General features: G+C 51.6%; 1 protein-coding gene across 9 annotated transcripts in view; it reads left to right on the top strand.

Annotated features, from left to right (window-relative positions):
• The first annotated feature begins 8,053 nt into the window (after positions 1 to 8,053).
• The window catches only part of PCBP3 (poly(rC) binding protein 3), a 65,911-nt gene continuing 58,841 nt past the window's right edge, over positions 8,054 to 15,123 (top strand). For all 9 annotated transcript variants that reach the window (XM_073304784.1, XM_073304785.1, XM_073304786.1 and 6 more), the window contains exons 1-4: positions 8,054 to 8,122; positions 11,547 to 11,570; positions 12,762 to 12,794; positions 13,431 to 13,547. In XM_073304784.1, the coding sequence (XP_073160885.1) occupies positions 8,054 to 8,122; positions 11,547 to 11,570; positions 12,762 to 12,794; positions 13,431 to 13,547 (243 nt within the window). The remainder of the gene's footprint in view (positions 8,123 to 11,546; positions 11,571 to 12,761; positions 12,795 to 13,430; positions 13,548 to 15,123) is intronic.

Raw genomic sequence — 15,123 nt, forward strand, 5'->3', positions numbered from 1 at the left:
CCAGGGCTCCGGCGGCTATTTAAAGGGCAGGGCGGTAGAAGAGGGGAGCCCCGGGCCCTTTAAATAGCCCCCGGAGCCCCAGGCTGTTGCTGCTACCCCGGTGGGGGGGGCACTTACCTTACAGGGTGGGCTGGGGCTGGCTCTGACCCCCTCAACCCCGTCCCTTCCGCCCTAGGCCCCGCCCCATTCCGGGGGCCAAAGCTGGCCCCAGAGTACCGGTAAGTCACTCGACTTACTTTCACCCCTGGCTGGCACACCATTTATAGACTGAAGCTTCCAGGCCATGGCGCGGCCAGCCTGCCGCTTTGGACCCACTTACACTCATGAAATGAGGGCAGCTGAACCCTTGGACTGCACCAAGAACATACCTGTCAGGGGCTGCCTGCCTTCTCCCCCCAGCTCCCCAAACAATGCTTTTCTCCTTGACATCCTTGACTCCCCCTCCTGGATCTTTGAGCACCCGTGTCCCTTTGTCTCCTTTTCCTACTGCTCTGGAAGGCTCAGTGTCATGCTGACCCCACAGTCTGGGTGCGGGGTGCAGCTCCCTCCAGAGAGGCCAGAGCTCCCTGCCCTGGGTGGCTGAGCTGTCCTAATTAGGACCGTCCCTCCTGGAAATGTATTTTCTCTGTGTGCAGCAGTTGTGGCTAAGATGCTCTATAGCCTGGGGACAGCGAGACCCTGTGGCCCGATTACTGCAGGGCCAGCAGAGCTGGCAGCTAATTGAGGGCACTCCTGACAGCATGCCAAGAGCCCTGGGACTCTGCACCGTCAGGTTTGGGAAGGCGACTGCTGCTATGAATTTGGAAAGAATCAGGATTCACCAATGAGAGGCTTTCCCCTGTTAATTTGGAGAGAGGACTAGAGTCATTTATAAAGTGCAGTAAACAGGCAGGGATTAGGCTGCCACTGAAATCAGCTCTGATGGATTTTGCCCTTCTGAGGATAAACAGAGCTTTAATTTTCACTCCGTGGGTGAGAGACCCGACTGACTGGGGACCTGTTTCAAGCTGTGACATGCAGCGAGCAAGCAAAACACACTTTGAGTTACTAATTACTGATTCACCCTCCCTCCCCCGGCTCTCTCCATCGCATCTATACTACTGCCCACAGCCATCAGACTGGTCTTTAATGGTTGGCTATCATTAGACATTGTAAAAATAAATTATGACTAACAGATGCTCGTAAGCTGCCTGAAATGCCCTGTTGAGGTTACAGGGACAAACCATCCCGATGTGTCGAAAGAATAGTCAGTATGGCAGGCGACCAGCTTGGCTTAACGGTGAAATCCTAGCAGATCTTAAGCATAAAAAAGAAGCTTACAAGAAGTGGAAGGTTGGACATATGACCAGGGAAGAGTATAAAAATATTGCTCGGGCATGTAGGAATAAAATTAGGAGGGCCAAATCGCACCTGGAGCTGCAGCTAGCAAGAGATGTTAAGAGTAACAAGAAGGGTTTCTTCAGGTATTTTGGCAACAAGAAGAAAGCCAAGGAAAGTGTGGGCCCCTTAATGAATGAGGGAGGCAACCTAGTGACGGAGGATGTGGAAAAAGCTAATGTACTCAATGCTTTTTTTGCCTCTGTCTTCACGAACAAGGTCAGCTCCCAGACTGCTGTGCTGGGCATCACAACATGGGGAAGAGATGGCCAGCCCTCTGTGGAGACAGAGGTGGTTAGGGACTATTTAGAAAAACTGGACGTGCACAAGTCCATGGGGCCGGATGAGTTGCATCCGAGAGTGCTAAAGGAACTGGCGGCTGTGATTACAGAGCCATTGGCCATTATCTTTGAAAACTCGTGGCGAACGGGGGAAGTCCCGGATGACTGGAAAAAGGCTAATGTAGTGCCAATCTTTAAAAAAGGGAAGAAGGAGGATCCTGGGAACTACAGGCCAGTAAGCCTCACTTCAGTCCCCGGAAAAATCATGGAGCAGGTCCTCAAAGAATCAATCCTGAAGCGCTTGCATGAGAGGAAAGTGATCAGGAACAGTCAGCATGGATTCACCAAGGGAAGGTCATGCCTGACTAATCTAATCGCCTTCTATGATGAGATTACTGGTTCTGTGGATGAAGGGAAAGCAGTGGATGTATTGTATCTTGACTTTAGCAAAGCTTTTGACACGGTCTCCCACAATATTCTTGTCAGCAAGTTAAGGAAATGTGGGCTGGATGAATGCACTATAAGGTGGGTAGAAAGTTGGCTAGATTGTCGGGCTCAACGGGTAGTGATCAATGGCTCCATGTCTAGTTGGCAGCTGGTGTCAAGTGGAGTCCCCCAGGGGTCGGTCCTGGGGCCGGTTTTGTTCAATATCTTCATAAATGATCTGGAGGATGGTGTGGATTGCACTCTCAGCAAATTTGCGGATGATACTAAACTGGGAGGAGTGGTAGATACGCTGGAGGGCAGGGATAGGATACAGGGGGACCTAGACAAATTGGAGGATTGGGCCAAAAGAAATCTGATGAGGTTCAATAAGGATAAGTGCAGGGTCCTGCACTTAGGACGGAAGAACCCAATGCACAGCTACAGACTAGGGACCGAATGGCTAGGCAGCAGTTCTGCGTAAAAGGACCTAGGGGTGACAGTGGACGAGAAGCTGGATATGAGCCAGCAGTGTGCCCTTGTTGCCAAGAAGGCCAATGGCATTTTGGGATGTATAAGTAGGGGCATAGCGAGCAGATTGAGGGATGTGATCGTCCCCCTCTATTCGACATTGGTGAGGCTTCATCTGGAGTACTGTGTCCAGTTTTGGGCCCCACACTACAAGAAGGATGTGGATAAATTGGAGAGAGTCCAGCGAAGGGCAACAAAAATGATTAGGGGTCTGGAACACATGAGTTATGAGGAGAGGCTGAGGGAACTGGGATTGTTTAGTCTTCAGAAGAGAAGAATGAGGGGGGATTTGATAGCTGCTTTCAACTACCTGAGAGGTGGTTCCAGAGAGGATGGTTCTAGACTATTCCCAGTGGTGGAAGAGGACAGAACAAGGAGTAATGGTCTCAAGTTGCAGTGGGGGAGGTTTAGGTTGGATATTAGGAAAAACTTTTTCACTAAGAGGGTGGTGAAACACTGGAATGCGTTGCCTAGGGAGGTGGTGGAATCTCCTTCCTTAGAAGTTTTTAAGGTCAGACTTGACAAAGCCCTGGCTGGGATGATTTAATTGGGTATGGGTCCTGCTTTTGAGCAGGGGGTTGGACTAGATGACCTCCTGAGGTCCCTTCCAACCCTGATATTCTATGATTCTATGATTCTAAATACTCTGTGACTCACTAGCAGAGCCCACCTTCCTCCTGGACTGCCCAGGGTACAACTGTATCGTACAGGCTGCTGGATAATCAACTCTTACTGAAAGGATCCCTCATTAACTGCCCCTCAAGCTGTCCCCTTGGTCCTGCCTGGAGCTGCAACCCCTGCACACGCCTAATGCAGAGGATTAAAGGGTCCGAACATCTTTGCTGTTGCCGTCCCAGTGTAAATTGTGGCATGGCTCTGCAGGCTGTGACAGGCCTTATTTTCCCTGCTGGACCGAGCTCAGAAGAGTGATAAATGGTGTGAGAGGGCGGCAGGTGCAATGTCTCATCCCTTTCCATCCCGGTAGGTATTTCAGCACCGTCTGAAACGGAGGACGTTGTTCCACAGAACACACCGAGACTAGACACCGTGATGGAAGCCTTTTGCCCGTGGCGATGGAGAACCTGGGGAGAGGTTAGAAAGGAGACAATGAGATTCATTTTCCCTTCCTCTCTGGTAACATAAAGGGGTAGAAATTGCCCCCAGGGTTATCCCAGGTGTTAGGGGATTGTCAGGACAGATGGCACAGAGCTGCCGCAACGTCTCTGCACTGCCCCCTCTCCCAACCCAACCCTCAAGGACCATGACAGCAGAGTGTCAGAGAGAACTACCCTCAGGATGCTGTAATTCATGTCAGGGCCAGCCAGACCCCTAGCCGCCTGGCCAGTTTTTCTCCTGCCTTGCTGGTTGCTCGTTGCGATGTGCTGAGATTTTTTCACTCATAACTCTTGGCACACTCCAACCGGTGATCTTGCTGTGTGCACGTGTGGGACCATCAGTGGCTGCATCCACTGTGGCATGCAGGTCAGGTGGCTGCTGGAAGTGCTGTTAGCATGGCACCCGGGTCTCACTCTGCGTGTGGGGCCCTCAACCTCTCGATGTGGCGGCTGAGGCTCCTGCTTCCTACCGCACCAGAAAGCAGGACCCCACCAAAGAGGGGTAAGGAGTGGGAGCCAGGGTGGGGGAGACAGGGGCTCCTGAGAGGGGACATGGAGGGGCTCCCTGGGCTGAGGGTCCAGGGAGGGGGCAGGAGGTCAGGCCAGGGAGGGGGACACCTGGGAGGGGAAGAGGAGGATCAGGCTAGTGGGGCGGGGAGTGCGGGTGGCAACTGTTTCTGCCTCTCAGCAAGCCTAAGAAAGGGGAGGTGCAAAGAGGGCTTAGAGCATTAGATACCGTGATGGGCACAGTGGGCTGGAGAGGACAGCAACCAGAGTGGAAGGGCTCAGGGGAGGGTGTGGACAGGACTCTAGTAGATAGTACCAAGGTGACTCTAGTCGATAGTACAGTCAATGTGTTTAGAGATAAAAGGAGATGGGGAGGTGGTATGAGAGTGAGGCAGGGTCGAGGGTCACAGGGAGGTAATAGGGGAGGGAGTCAGGGTCAAAGATGGTTGGAGAACCGCACTCAGAGAGTAGTTATCAGTGGTTCACAGTCAAACTGGAAGGATCTGTCGTGGGTCTGGATCTATTCAATATCTTCATCAATGATTTAGATAATGGCATAGAGAGTACATTGATAAAGTTTGCGGATGATACCAAGGTGGGAGGGTTTGCATGCGCTTTGGAGGACAGAATTAAAATTCAAAGTGATCTGGACAAACTGGAGAAATGGTCTGAAGTAAATAGGATAAAATTCAATAAGGACAAATGCAAAGTATTCCACTTAGGAAGGAACGATCAGTTGCACAAATGCAAAATGGGAAATGACTGCCAAGGAAGGAGTACTGCGGAAAGGGATCTGGGAGTTTTAGTGGATCACAAGCTAAATATGAGTCAACAGTGCGCTGTCACAAAACAATCAAACATCACTCTCGGATGTATTAGCAGGAGTGTTGTAAGCAAGACATGAGAAGTCATTCTTCCGCTCTGCTCCGTGCTGATAAGGCCTCAGCTGGAATAATGTGTTCAGTTCTGGGCACCATGCTTAGGGAAAGACGTGGACTAAATAGAGAAAGTCGAAAGTCCAGAAGAGAGCAACAAAATGATGAAAGGTCTAGAAAACATGACCTGTGAGGAAAGATTTGAAAAAATTGGGTTTGCTTAGTCTGAAGAGAAGACTGAGGGGGGACATGAGAACAGTCTTCAAGTACATAAAAGGTACATAAATAGGAGGAGGATAAATTGTTCTCCTTAACCTCTGAGGATAGGGCTTAAATTGCAGCAAGGGAGGTTTAGGTTGGACATTAGGAAGTCAGGGTGGTGAAGCACCGGAACAAATTGCCTAGGGAGGTTGTGGAATCTCCATCATTGGAGTATTTAGGAGCAGGTTAGATAAATACCTGTCAAGGATGGTCTAGATAATACATAGTCCTGCCTTAGCGCAGGGAACTGGACTAGACGACCTCTCGAGGTCTCTTCCAGTCCTACGTTGCTCTGATTCTGCAGGGTTTTATGGTTGGGAGACAATGCTTATATTGTGAGGGGAAGAAAGTAGGTAAGAGTGATAGGCAGTGAAAAGTGAAAGAGAGCAGTAAAGACAGGAAGGAAAGTGGGGATAAGGGAGGTCATGAAACTGTATGGGATGGGGTTGCTGGGGTGAACGGAGAGGTTACAGGAGGAGAGTGGGGAGACATCTCCATCAGTGACAAGACTGAAGGAGAAGAAAGTGATGGGGAAGGAGAAGGGAAGGGGGCGGCCCACAGAAGGGCCTTGATCCATGAGGCATGGTGCTGCCAGGGCTACTACAATACAAATAACAATAGAATGGTGTCCTCCTGAATGTGAAATGTTACAGATGGAGTTTGGTCATTCCAGTCTCTCCCAACCCTAGCTTAATCAGCCATGTACCCTAGTGATGCGCGGCTTTCTCCCATCTCCTCTCTCCCCAGGAAAGCTCCTTCTACTATAGGAGTATGTGCCAGGGGACATTTCTTCCATCATGTAACGTTGCCGTGTGGAAACCAAGAGCAATTGCAGATGGCTGTAATGAAGGTAGTACGGTGGTCTTCTGCTGGCTGTCATGGTCCCACAAGGCAACTCACGGGTCCAGCGGAGAGAGGGAGGGTTTTCCATTGCCTTAAGGGCACGTGTTTTGTGGGTTAGATGGATGAAATGATTGGTCCATTAAGTCCTGTATTCTGCTTCTGGTTGTGGTCAGCGCCTGATGTTTCAGAGTCAAATGGAAGGAACTGAGATGTGTAAGGACCTTCACAAGAAGAAAAATACCAGGTACCACAGGGCTCTTGAATCTAGTGGAGAAAAATGTAACAAGCACCAATGGCTGGAAGCTGAAGCCACCCGAATTCAAATTCCAAGTCAGGCACGGATTGTTAACAGTGATGGGGAATTATCCATTTGGCCAGCCTCCAAGGGAAGTGGTGCATTCTCCATCTCTGGATATCTTCAGACTGGATGCCTTTCTGGACGATATGCCGATGCAAATACAAATGCCTGGGCTCAGGACAGGGTAACTGGGTGAATTGTAATGGGCTGTGCTACACAGGAGGTCAGACTAGTTGATCTGGTGATCCCTTCTGGGCCATGGATTCATGAATGTCTTTAGCTCACCTATAACCAAGCGGGAAAAGCCTCACCCGTTGTGGCTGCTAGTGAGTGTAGTAGCCCACTGGATGCGTTTGGTTCCAGCTGCAGTTGTAGAGGATACACATCTGGCCCAGGTTCTCTGGTGCACCCAGGTGTGCTTGGCACAGGACCGGAGGGAATTTAGCACATCCCACCTTTGTGTTTCTCTAATCTTTGGGCCATCCAGAGAATGCTTTGGCCCTTGGTGCATGTCAGGCTCCCTATGACCCAAGGCACACTTCCCTCTTCCCCATTCCCGCCACTTTGCCTGAAGTGTGGGTAGCACTGAGCCGGCTCTCGACAAGCAGGGATTCCCCTTGCAGAATTCCTTGGCAGCTGGTAAAGCTGGAGATCCGCAAGCCGAGGAGCTGACCCGATGAGAAAACCACAAATAGAAGTTCAGCAGGACATGAGCAGAGCTAGACTCTGGGAAGAAAAGCTCCCTGGGTAGGTTCTAGTCTTGCTTATAAGCAAGATGAAAAATGTGTATTACAAATAATTGTCCCACTCTTTGGGTGTGTTTGCGCTGTGATTAAAAACCCATGGCTGGCCTGTACCAGCTGACTCAGGCTCAGGTTCCAGGGTTGTCTAATGGCAGTGTGGAGGTTCAGGTTTGGGCTGGAGCCTGGGATCTAGGAGCCTGCAAGTTGGGAGGGGAACCTGTAAACAGCCCCTTTGCCTGAGCCCTGCAAGCCTGAGTCAGCTGGCAGGGGCCAGCCACAGGTGTCTGATTGCAGTATAGACATACCCTTTGTCTGTCCCAGATGAGGGTGAGCCCCTACCTCACTCTTCTGGTTTTGATGTGCCCCATGAAACAAGCTCTTGCCATGTCACACAAGCAATGTACTGTGTGTCACATACATGCACCCACATCCTTTTACTATAACAAAAACAAAGAAGCAAACCCATGAGTATTCAGGAGCCCTGACCATGGGAGTTGTGCAGGACAAGGGCAGAGCAAACAGTCAGTGAACAGAACCTTACAAATGTCCCTTGTCTTCAAGCCGTGTGGGAGCACTCAGCTTGTTCGTATTCTGCTGAAGGCCAAGTCCAAGTCCCCGGCCATTGGCAGCAGGTGTTGTGAAAAGAGTGAAATCAGCCGGTAGACTTCATTGATTCATAAAGCAGGGAGCACTAAGCAGCTCTTCCTCTGTCTCCTTACAGGTGATTGTTTTAGGGCTGTCTTGTCCTTCCTTGGGGGCTCCCTGTTCCTTACCACACATCTCCCGTACTCAGTAGGAAATGGAATCAAAAGTCTCGGAAGGTGGCCTGAATGTTACTCTCACCATCCGGCTGCTCATGCATGGAAAGGTAAGGAGTGGATACACGTTTTGTTGTCTTCATTTCAGCTCCATTGCCCGTAACAATGAAATGATCAGTGTTTACCAAATGGAGAAAGATGAAAGGCTAGATGGAGCCGTTCGGCCCTGCCCCGAGCAAGGGTCAGCATGTCACTGCGCTGCTCCAGGAGAAGCCTAGGAGGGAACTGGGACTCCGAGAGGTGCAATTCCTGCTCCCTGCTTGGGCCAGCCCTGACAGGGGTGCAGCTGCCTTCCCCCATTGCACAGGTTCCGCGCTGTCACGGCTCTTCCTCTTCCTCTCCCGCTTTCAAAGGCAAGGAGCTCTTTGCAGAGCTCAGTGAAGGACGAGACCTGAGGGAGCATTACTAGACACTTGAAGTCGCATGAATTTAGCACCATTCCACGGCTTTAGAGCAGCGTTTCTCAACCGGCTCAGGTTGGCATTGACTTGGTATTTAAAGGCAAAAATGTTTGCGGTCCCCTTACATTTCTCAAAAGAGTAAGAGCAAAATACATTTCAGTGACAAGCCTGTGTTACGGATTTGTGGGTGTCTTTGGAGAGGCTGACAGAGGATCCTTGGTCTTGAAGCAGAAGGGTTTTGGGGAGAGGGGGAATGAGATTTCCTTTGCTTTAGACTGTAAGAGGAGTTTCAACACCTCTCAACCCTTCCCCCCTCTTGGCCTCTCATGACCCCCCAGGGGAGGGGTCCCAAATCCTTCGGCTGAGAAATGAGGCTCCAGAGCAGGGGTGGGCACCCTACGGCACGCGAGCCGATTTTCAATGGCTCCCTGCTGCCTGCCGGGTCCCAGCCGCCGGCCCCGCTCAGCCCGCTGCCAAACCCGGGCCGGGATCCCGGCAGGCTGCAGTGAGCCATGCAAAATCCTGCCCGACCCGCCCGCTCTTCTCCGCCCTCCCACCCCCCAGGCAGGGTGAAGAAGCTTGGTCCTGCCGGGTGCTGCTGCAGGGCAGGCAAGGTCCCCCCTCCCCGGCCTCTTCCCCCACCGTGCGGGGGTCCTGTCCCTCCCCCCTCCCTCTTCCCCCCCCACGCTGTGCTGGGCCCTGCCCCTCTCCCTCCCTGCCGCCACTCAGCTGGTGCTCTGGGGCAGGGGGGGAAGCGGAGCCGCTGCTCCGGGGAGGAGGCGGAGACGAGGTGGGGCCGGGGGTGTGGAGATGGGGGGTGGAATCAGGGCATGTCCCCCTCCCAGCTCCCTGCCCTGTCCCCTGCAGACCCCCACACCCCCAGCCCCCTGCCCTGACCTGTGCACCCCCCCACACACCTCCAGTCCCCTGCCCTGACCTATGCACCTCCCCTCACACCCTCCCAGTCCCCTGCCCTGACCCCTGCCCCCCCCACAACCCGCCAGCCCTCTGCTCTCACCCCTGCCCCCCCCACGCACCCCCAGCCCCCTGCCCCCCACGACCCCCAGCCCCCTGCCCTGACCCCTGCACCCCCTCACACACCCCCAGCCCCCTGCCCCCCACGATCCCCCAGCCCCCTGCCCTGACCCCTGCACCCCCTCACAAACCCCAGCCCCCTGCCCTGAGCCCTGATCCCCCCCACGACCCCCCAGCCCTCTGCCCTGACCCCTGCACCCCCTCACACACTCCCAGCCCTCTGCCCTGACCCCTGTACCCCCCACACTCCCCCAGCCCCCTGCCTTGACCCCTGCACCCCCCCACAACCCCCCAGCCCCCTGCCTTGACCCCTGCACCCCACACACACACCCAGTCCCGACCCCTGCACCCCCCCTACATTCCCACCAGCCCCCTGCCCTGACCTCTGCACCCCCCCACAACCCCCCAGCCCTGACCCCTGCACCCCCCACGACTCCCCAGCCCTCTGCTCTCACCCCTGCACCCCCCCACACCCCCAGTCCTTTGCCCTGACCCCTGCACCCCCCCATGACCGCAGCCCCCTGCCCTGATCCCTGCACCCCCCCACGACCCCAGCCCCCTGCCCTGATCCCTACACCCCCCACACACCCCAGCCCTCTGCCCTGACCCCTACACCCCCACACACACACCGCCGCCCTCTGCCCTGAGCCCTGCACCCCCCACGACCCCAGCCCCCTGCCCTGATCCCTACACCCCCCACACACACACCCGAGCCCTCTGCCCTGATCCCGCACACACTGCAGCCCTCTGCCCTGAGCCCTGCACCCCCACACACCCCAGCCCTCTGCCTTGAGCCCTGCACCCTCCACACCCTGCCGGCCCCACTCAACCTGCTGCCGGTGTGGGGTCCCAGCCACTGGCCCCGCTCAGCCCACTGCCAGTCTGGGGTCCCGGCCGCTGGCCCCACTCAGCCTGCTGCTGACCGAGGTGAACAGAACCCCAGGCTGGCAGCAGGCCGAGCGGGCCGGCGACGTAAGATCAGCATTTTAATTTAATTTTAAATGAAACTTCTTAAACATTTTGAAAACCTTGTTTACTTTACAAATGACAATAGTTTAGTTCTATAATATATAGAGTTATAGAGAGAGACCTTCTAAAAACGTTAAAATCTATGACTGGCACGCGAAACCTTAAACTAAAGTGAATCAGTGAAGACTCGGCACGCCGCTTCGGAAAGGCTGCCGACCCCTGCTCTAGAGGAAGGTCCAGTTCTCCGACCGATGGCATTTGGGAAGGTGTGAGCCTCCTCCCCCATGTGTCAGTAGTGGTCTGAGTGACAGACATTCCTCTCTCTTGCTCACTGTGGGGATGGCTGTGCTAATCAGCCACCACACAAACCGCTTCTGAACTCGCCGGGAAGTCGCGTGGCGTAATACAGCCTAGCTGGGAATGTGCAGCCAGCTGCTCTGCTTGGCTGGCTGACCGTGCCAGAAGACAGGCATGCCCATGTGCTGGAGGAGGGCCGTGTACCATGGAACTGAAACACAACCGATGGCTCCATTCTGAGAGTCCTGTGTAGGAGACATCTTTTCTTATAAAAAAATTAACCCCCCTTTAATTCATAGGTATTGGTTTTTGCACATGATGCCACAAGAGTGCGAGAGCTGTGTTCTAGGCTGCCTCGCAGCCAGCTTGTCCAGGAGATCATGCAACCACTCGGCTTCACTTTGCAGACATCCAGGCCCCATTCAGGAAAGCATGTTCTTACGTGCAGCCCTGAACAGGGGTGATCTCTTGAACGGGGGCCATAGTTCAGAACCAACATGGTCTATGAGGCACCTCAGAAAGAAAACAGAGTTTATACCCTCCTCAGGGCAGAGCAGCACGTACCTTTGGCAAACACATGTGACCACCCCCCTCTGAAATAAAGAAGTAATTCCCTTTCTGCTCTGTGTTTTTGGGGCTATTTGAAAATTGATCTGGTGGCTCATAATTCATTGAGCTCAGTGCGTGCACCAGCTCCTGTACGTCACTAGGAGATTTTATTGGAGTTTCGTAAATTCTGTAATTTCTGTCTTTGTGTTTGGGTCTTTTTTAGGAAGTTGGAAGCATCATTGGGAAGGTAAATATTTCTTCAGATTCCATCATTGTACATGTTAGTTGCATAATAGTTATAACCTGTATTTTTACAGCTGTTAATTATTACATTATACACCTCTGACAATTGGCATCATGTGGATCTATTGCTCTGATTGCAAGAGAGATTATTCAGGTATCCGAAGAAGAAATCAAATGATGTTCTCCTTTCCAAATGCATCTAAAATACTGTCAGTTTTCAAGTCTTAATGTTGCTGCATCACTCTGGCTACTAATATGTATCTTCATTCTGGGATGGTGATAATTTTGTTCCCACTGATACATTAAGGAAAAAGATGAATCTCATCACAAGAGTAGCAAGATGTCAGTAAATAAGTTGGTCTTCACAACCTTGGTAGACTAGCATAACAACAAAGAAATTCCTCCAATTCCTCTACAGCAGAGTACTGAGTTATAGGTGACCTGTTTACACAACTGCGCCAATTACAATTACAACCTTCCTGAAAAGTGGACAGGTGCTTATGTGTTAAAGTTCAAAATTGGATGGCACTTACAGTAAAGAACATAGACTATCATTGGCCCCGGTGGACCTTCATGAAAAGTGACATGATACTCCATGGCACTGCCCCCAAAGAACAGTGACATTACTACAGCGTTATGGAGGACCATTGCTGGAGTGTTTTTACAGGTTGGTAGGTCGGTAGAAGATGGGGTCATTACAATGACTGGTAAGAGGGAGGATGCCTGTCTCTCCACACATGGCCCTTATTTTTTCCATTATTTTCTTATCAAACTCAGATTGTTTAGTCAACTTTTTGATGGATATGAATGTCTTTGAGCTTCTTCCATGGAGAAGGACATTTGGAAAGGAAGAAACTCATTGTGAATCTCTATCAGAATGATCTGAATGCTGTTTTGTCAGTGAAGTGAGCAGACTTGATTCCAATACACGCAGGGATAAAATCTGTAGAGTATGAAAAGGAAATTGTTAATAGCCCATTCTCAGAGTACAAATACACTTCAAAGCTCTAGCAGGGCGGGACTGAGGAGCGGGAGCAGGGGGTGAACTCTTCTCCCAGCTTTCTAAACTGTATTGTATGTATTTGTATTTTATGAAAATGTATTAGAAACTTTCTGAAGTTTCAGTATCGGGACAGGTGTTTGGATGAAGCTATTGATGATATTCTAATGGTTGTGTTTCTGCATCTTATTTCAGAAAGGAGAGACGGTGAAAAAGATGCGGGAGGAGGTGAGCTACCCAGACATTTGAAATGATTTCTAATGAAAGCGACATGGAGACTAATGGAAAGGCCTTGCTCCTATGGCCCAGTTCGTGGAAGCTTCAGTGAATAGTTGCCTAGAGCTTTGCAGACATTTGATTTTAGCTGTGAGAAAATGTGCAATTAGTCACTTACTCAGTTTTAAAGACCATTGACCCATTATTCAAGAAATTTAAGCAAGCTGCAGAATAATAAAAGTAGGCTATGGCCAGAGACTTTGTCAGTTTTTATTCATGCCGTACTCAGGAAAACTCCCATTAACTTCAGTGGAGATTTACCTGAACCAGTAATTTGCCTTACAAGTTCATGGTCTGAGCACTTTGAGCTTTTGTGCACTGCTTGGCTGTCATAGCCGAATAAAAGGTTTGTTTGTTTTATAAATGAACCTGACCCCTGCCAGCGCACCTTTACATTAGAGGGGAGCCACCAGGAGTCCACAGGGGTGCAGGGCTCTGCCTACACACTGGTCAGATTGCAGGAGCTGAGGTCACTGGTGAACCTCTAGCCTGTTTCTCTAGGTCAGTAGCCAGCTCTGGTTCAGTGTGCGGCTGTCAGGTTGATGGGCTTTTTAATGGGATGAGAAGATTTTTTTCTTTCCTTTCTAGAGTGGAGCAAGAATCAACATCTCAGAGGGAAACTGTCCGGAAAGAATTGTGACCATCACAGGCCCCACTGATGCCATCTTCAAGGCTTTTGCCATGATTGCTTACAAATTTGAGGAGGTAAGGAAATACACACACTCCTTTGCAGATGGAGAACTGGTGACCTGCTTTTTGGTCAGGTCATTAGGAATGGTCCCCCAGTTCCATTAAACCATTAAAGACCATTAAAGTCTGGTGGAAATAATTGTGGGTCAGCGCACATGTTTATCATGCTGCCGTGCCTACAGCTCACTATTATGATGCAGCATTACCTGGCATTGTCATAGCGCAGTGTTAGAAGGTTGCGACGTAATGTCAGGACACAGCTGTCACCTCAGACTGGGGAGGGGGGTAACAGGACAAAGTTTCTAGGCCTGAGCATCAGGTAGTGAGGCGGGGTGGGAATGCTTTCTGAGGCGGCTGCAGCCCTCTCTTGCTGTGCACCCTCTGGCTGCTGCGGTGAGGAGCCAATGGGTGTGATGTCGGTGGCAGAGCTGTATCAGGGAATACTACCAGACGGACCTGGTAAGAGGGCCCGGGAGCTTGGGAAGCAGGGGAGACGGAAAGCTGAGGCAGAAGGGGAAGGGGAGAGCTGGGGGGAGCGTGCATGGGTGAGTGTGCATGTGTGCACACGTGTGTGGGGAACAGGGGTGGTGGAGAGGGTGGGAGGGAGGAAAATCACTGAGGGATGAAGAGGTGACGCACTGGTCAGAAGCTGGAGTGAACAAGTCCACACAGAGCCACCTCATGCTGGGAGATACAGAGTGGCCCTGTTTCCATTCTTGTTTTGGAGCCTGTCATCCTGGCAACAGATTCATTCCAGCCCTGAGAGTGAGATCCATCCGTTTCTTAGTGGAGAAGGGGGTAGCCCTCTCGCAACAGGAAGGTCACTACCTGGCATCGTTTCCGGTAGTCTCAGCAGAGAGGCCAAGAACCAAAATAGGCAGGATTAGAACCAGAAGTACTTATTTTTAGAGCTCGTGCCTGCTGGCTAAGGTTGAGCTGCCTGGATGGGGTAGTATGGGATAGGCCAGCATGGGCGCTGCACCTGTTCCTGAGTGGGGAAAGTCCGTTTCTGCACCTCAAAAGTACAGTACTTTTCAGAATACCCAGCACTTTTCATCGGTAGATCTCACAGCACATTACAAAGGAGGTCAGTATCATTAGCCCCACTCTACAGATGGGGAAACTGAGGCATGGGGCAGTACAATAACTTGCCCAAAGTCAACCAGTGGCAGAGCCAGGGCTAGGAATCCCAGGACAGGGCACTCTCCACTAGACCACACCCCTTCACTACATTTGTGCTCAACAGATGAAAAATACAGCCACCGAAACCCCTCTGCAGTAGAGGGCTTTGTGCATTACACGGAAAGTGGATTAGCCATTATACGGTGTTGTGAGCGTTGAGGGCACAAGGAGCAGTCTCTTCCAGGGAGGGCGAGAAAAGCAAAAGCTTTACTCCTAGGTAAAACTGTGAGGAGATATAGTTCACAGGTGGTGTGTGCTGGGGCAGATACCATCCCTGTACATTACATGGTCGCTGTCTCTAATTTTGCCAGCAGGTGATCTCCTTCAGGTTTTGCCTCACGTTTAATTCAGTCTTTGCCCATTGTCTTTCTGCCAAGTGTAAGGGTTCCATGTAGTCTTGTGGGAATAG

Source organism: Lepidochelys kempii, chromosome 11 (assembly GCF_965140265.1).
Source record: "Lepidochelys kempii isolate rLepKem1 chromosome 11, rLepKem1.hap2, whole genome shotgun sequence".
Taxonomy (NCBI): Eukaryota; Metazoa; Chordata; order Testudines; family Cheloniidae; genus Lepidochelys; species Lepidochelys kempii.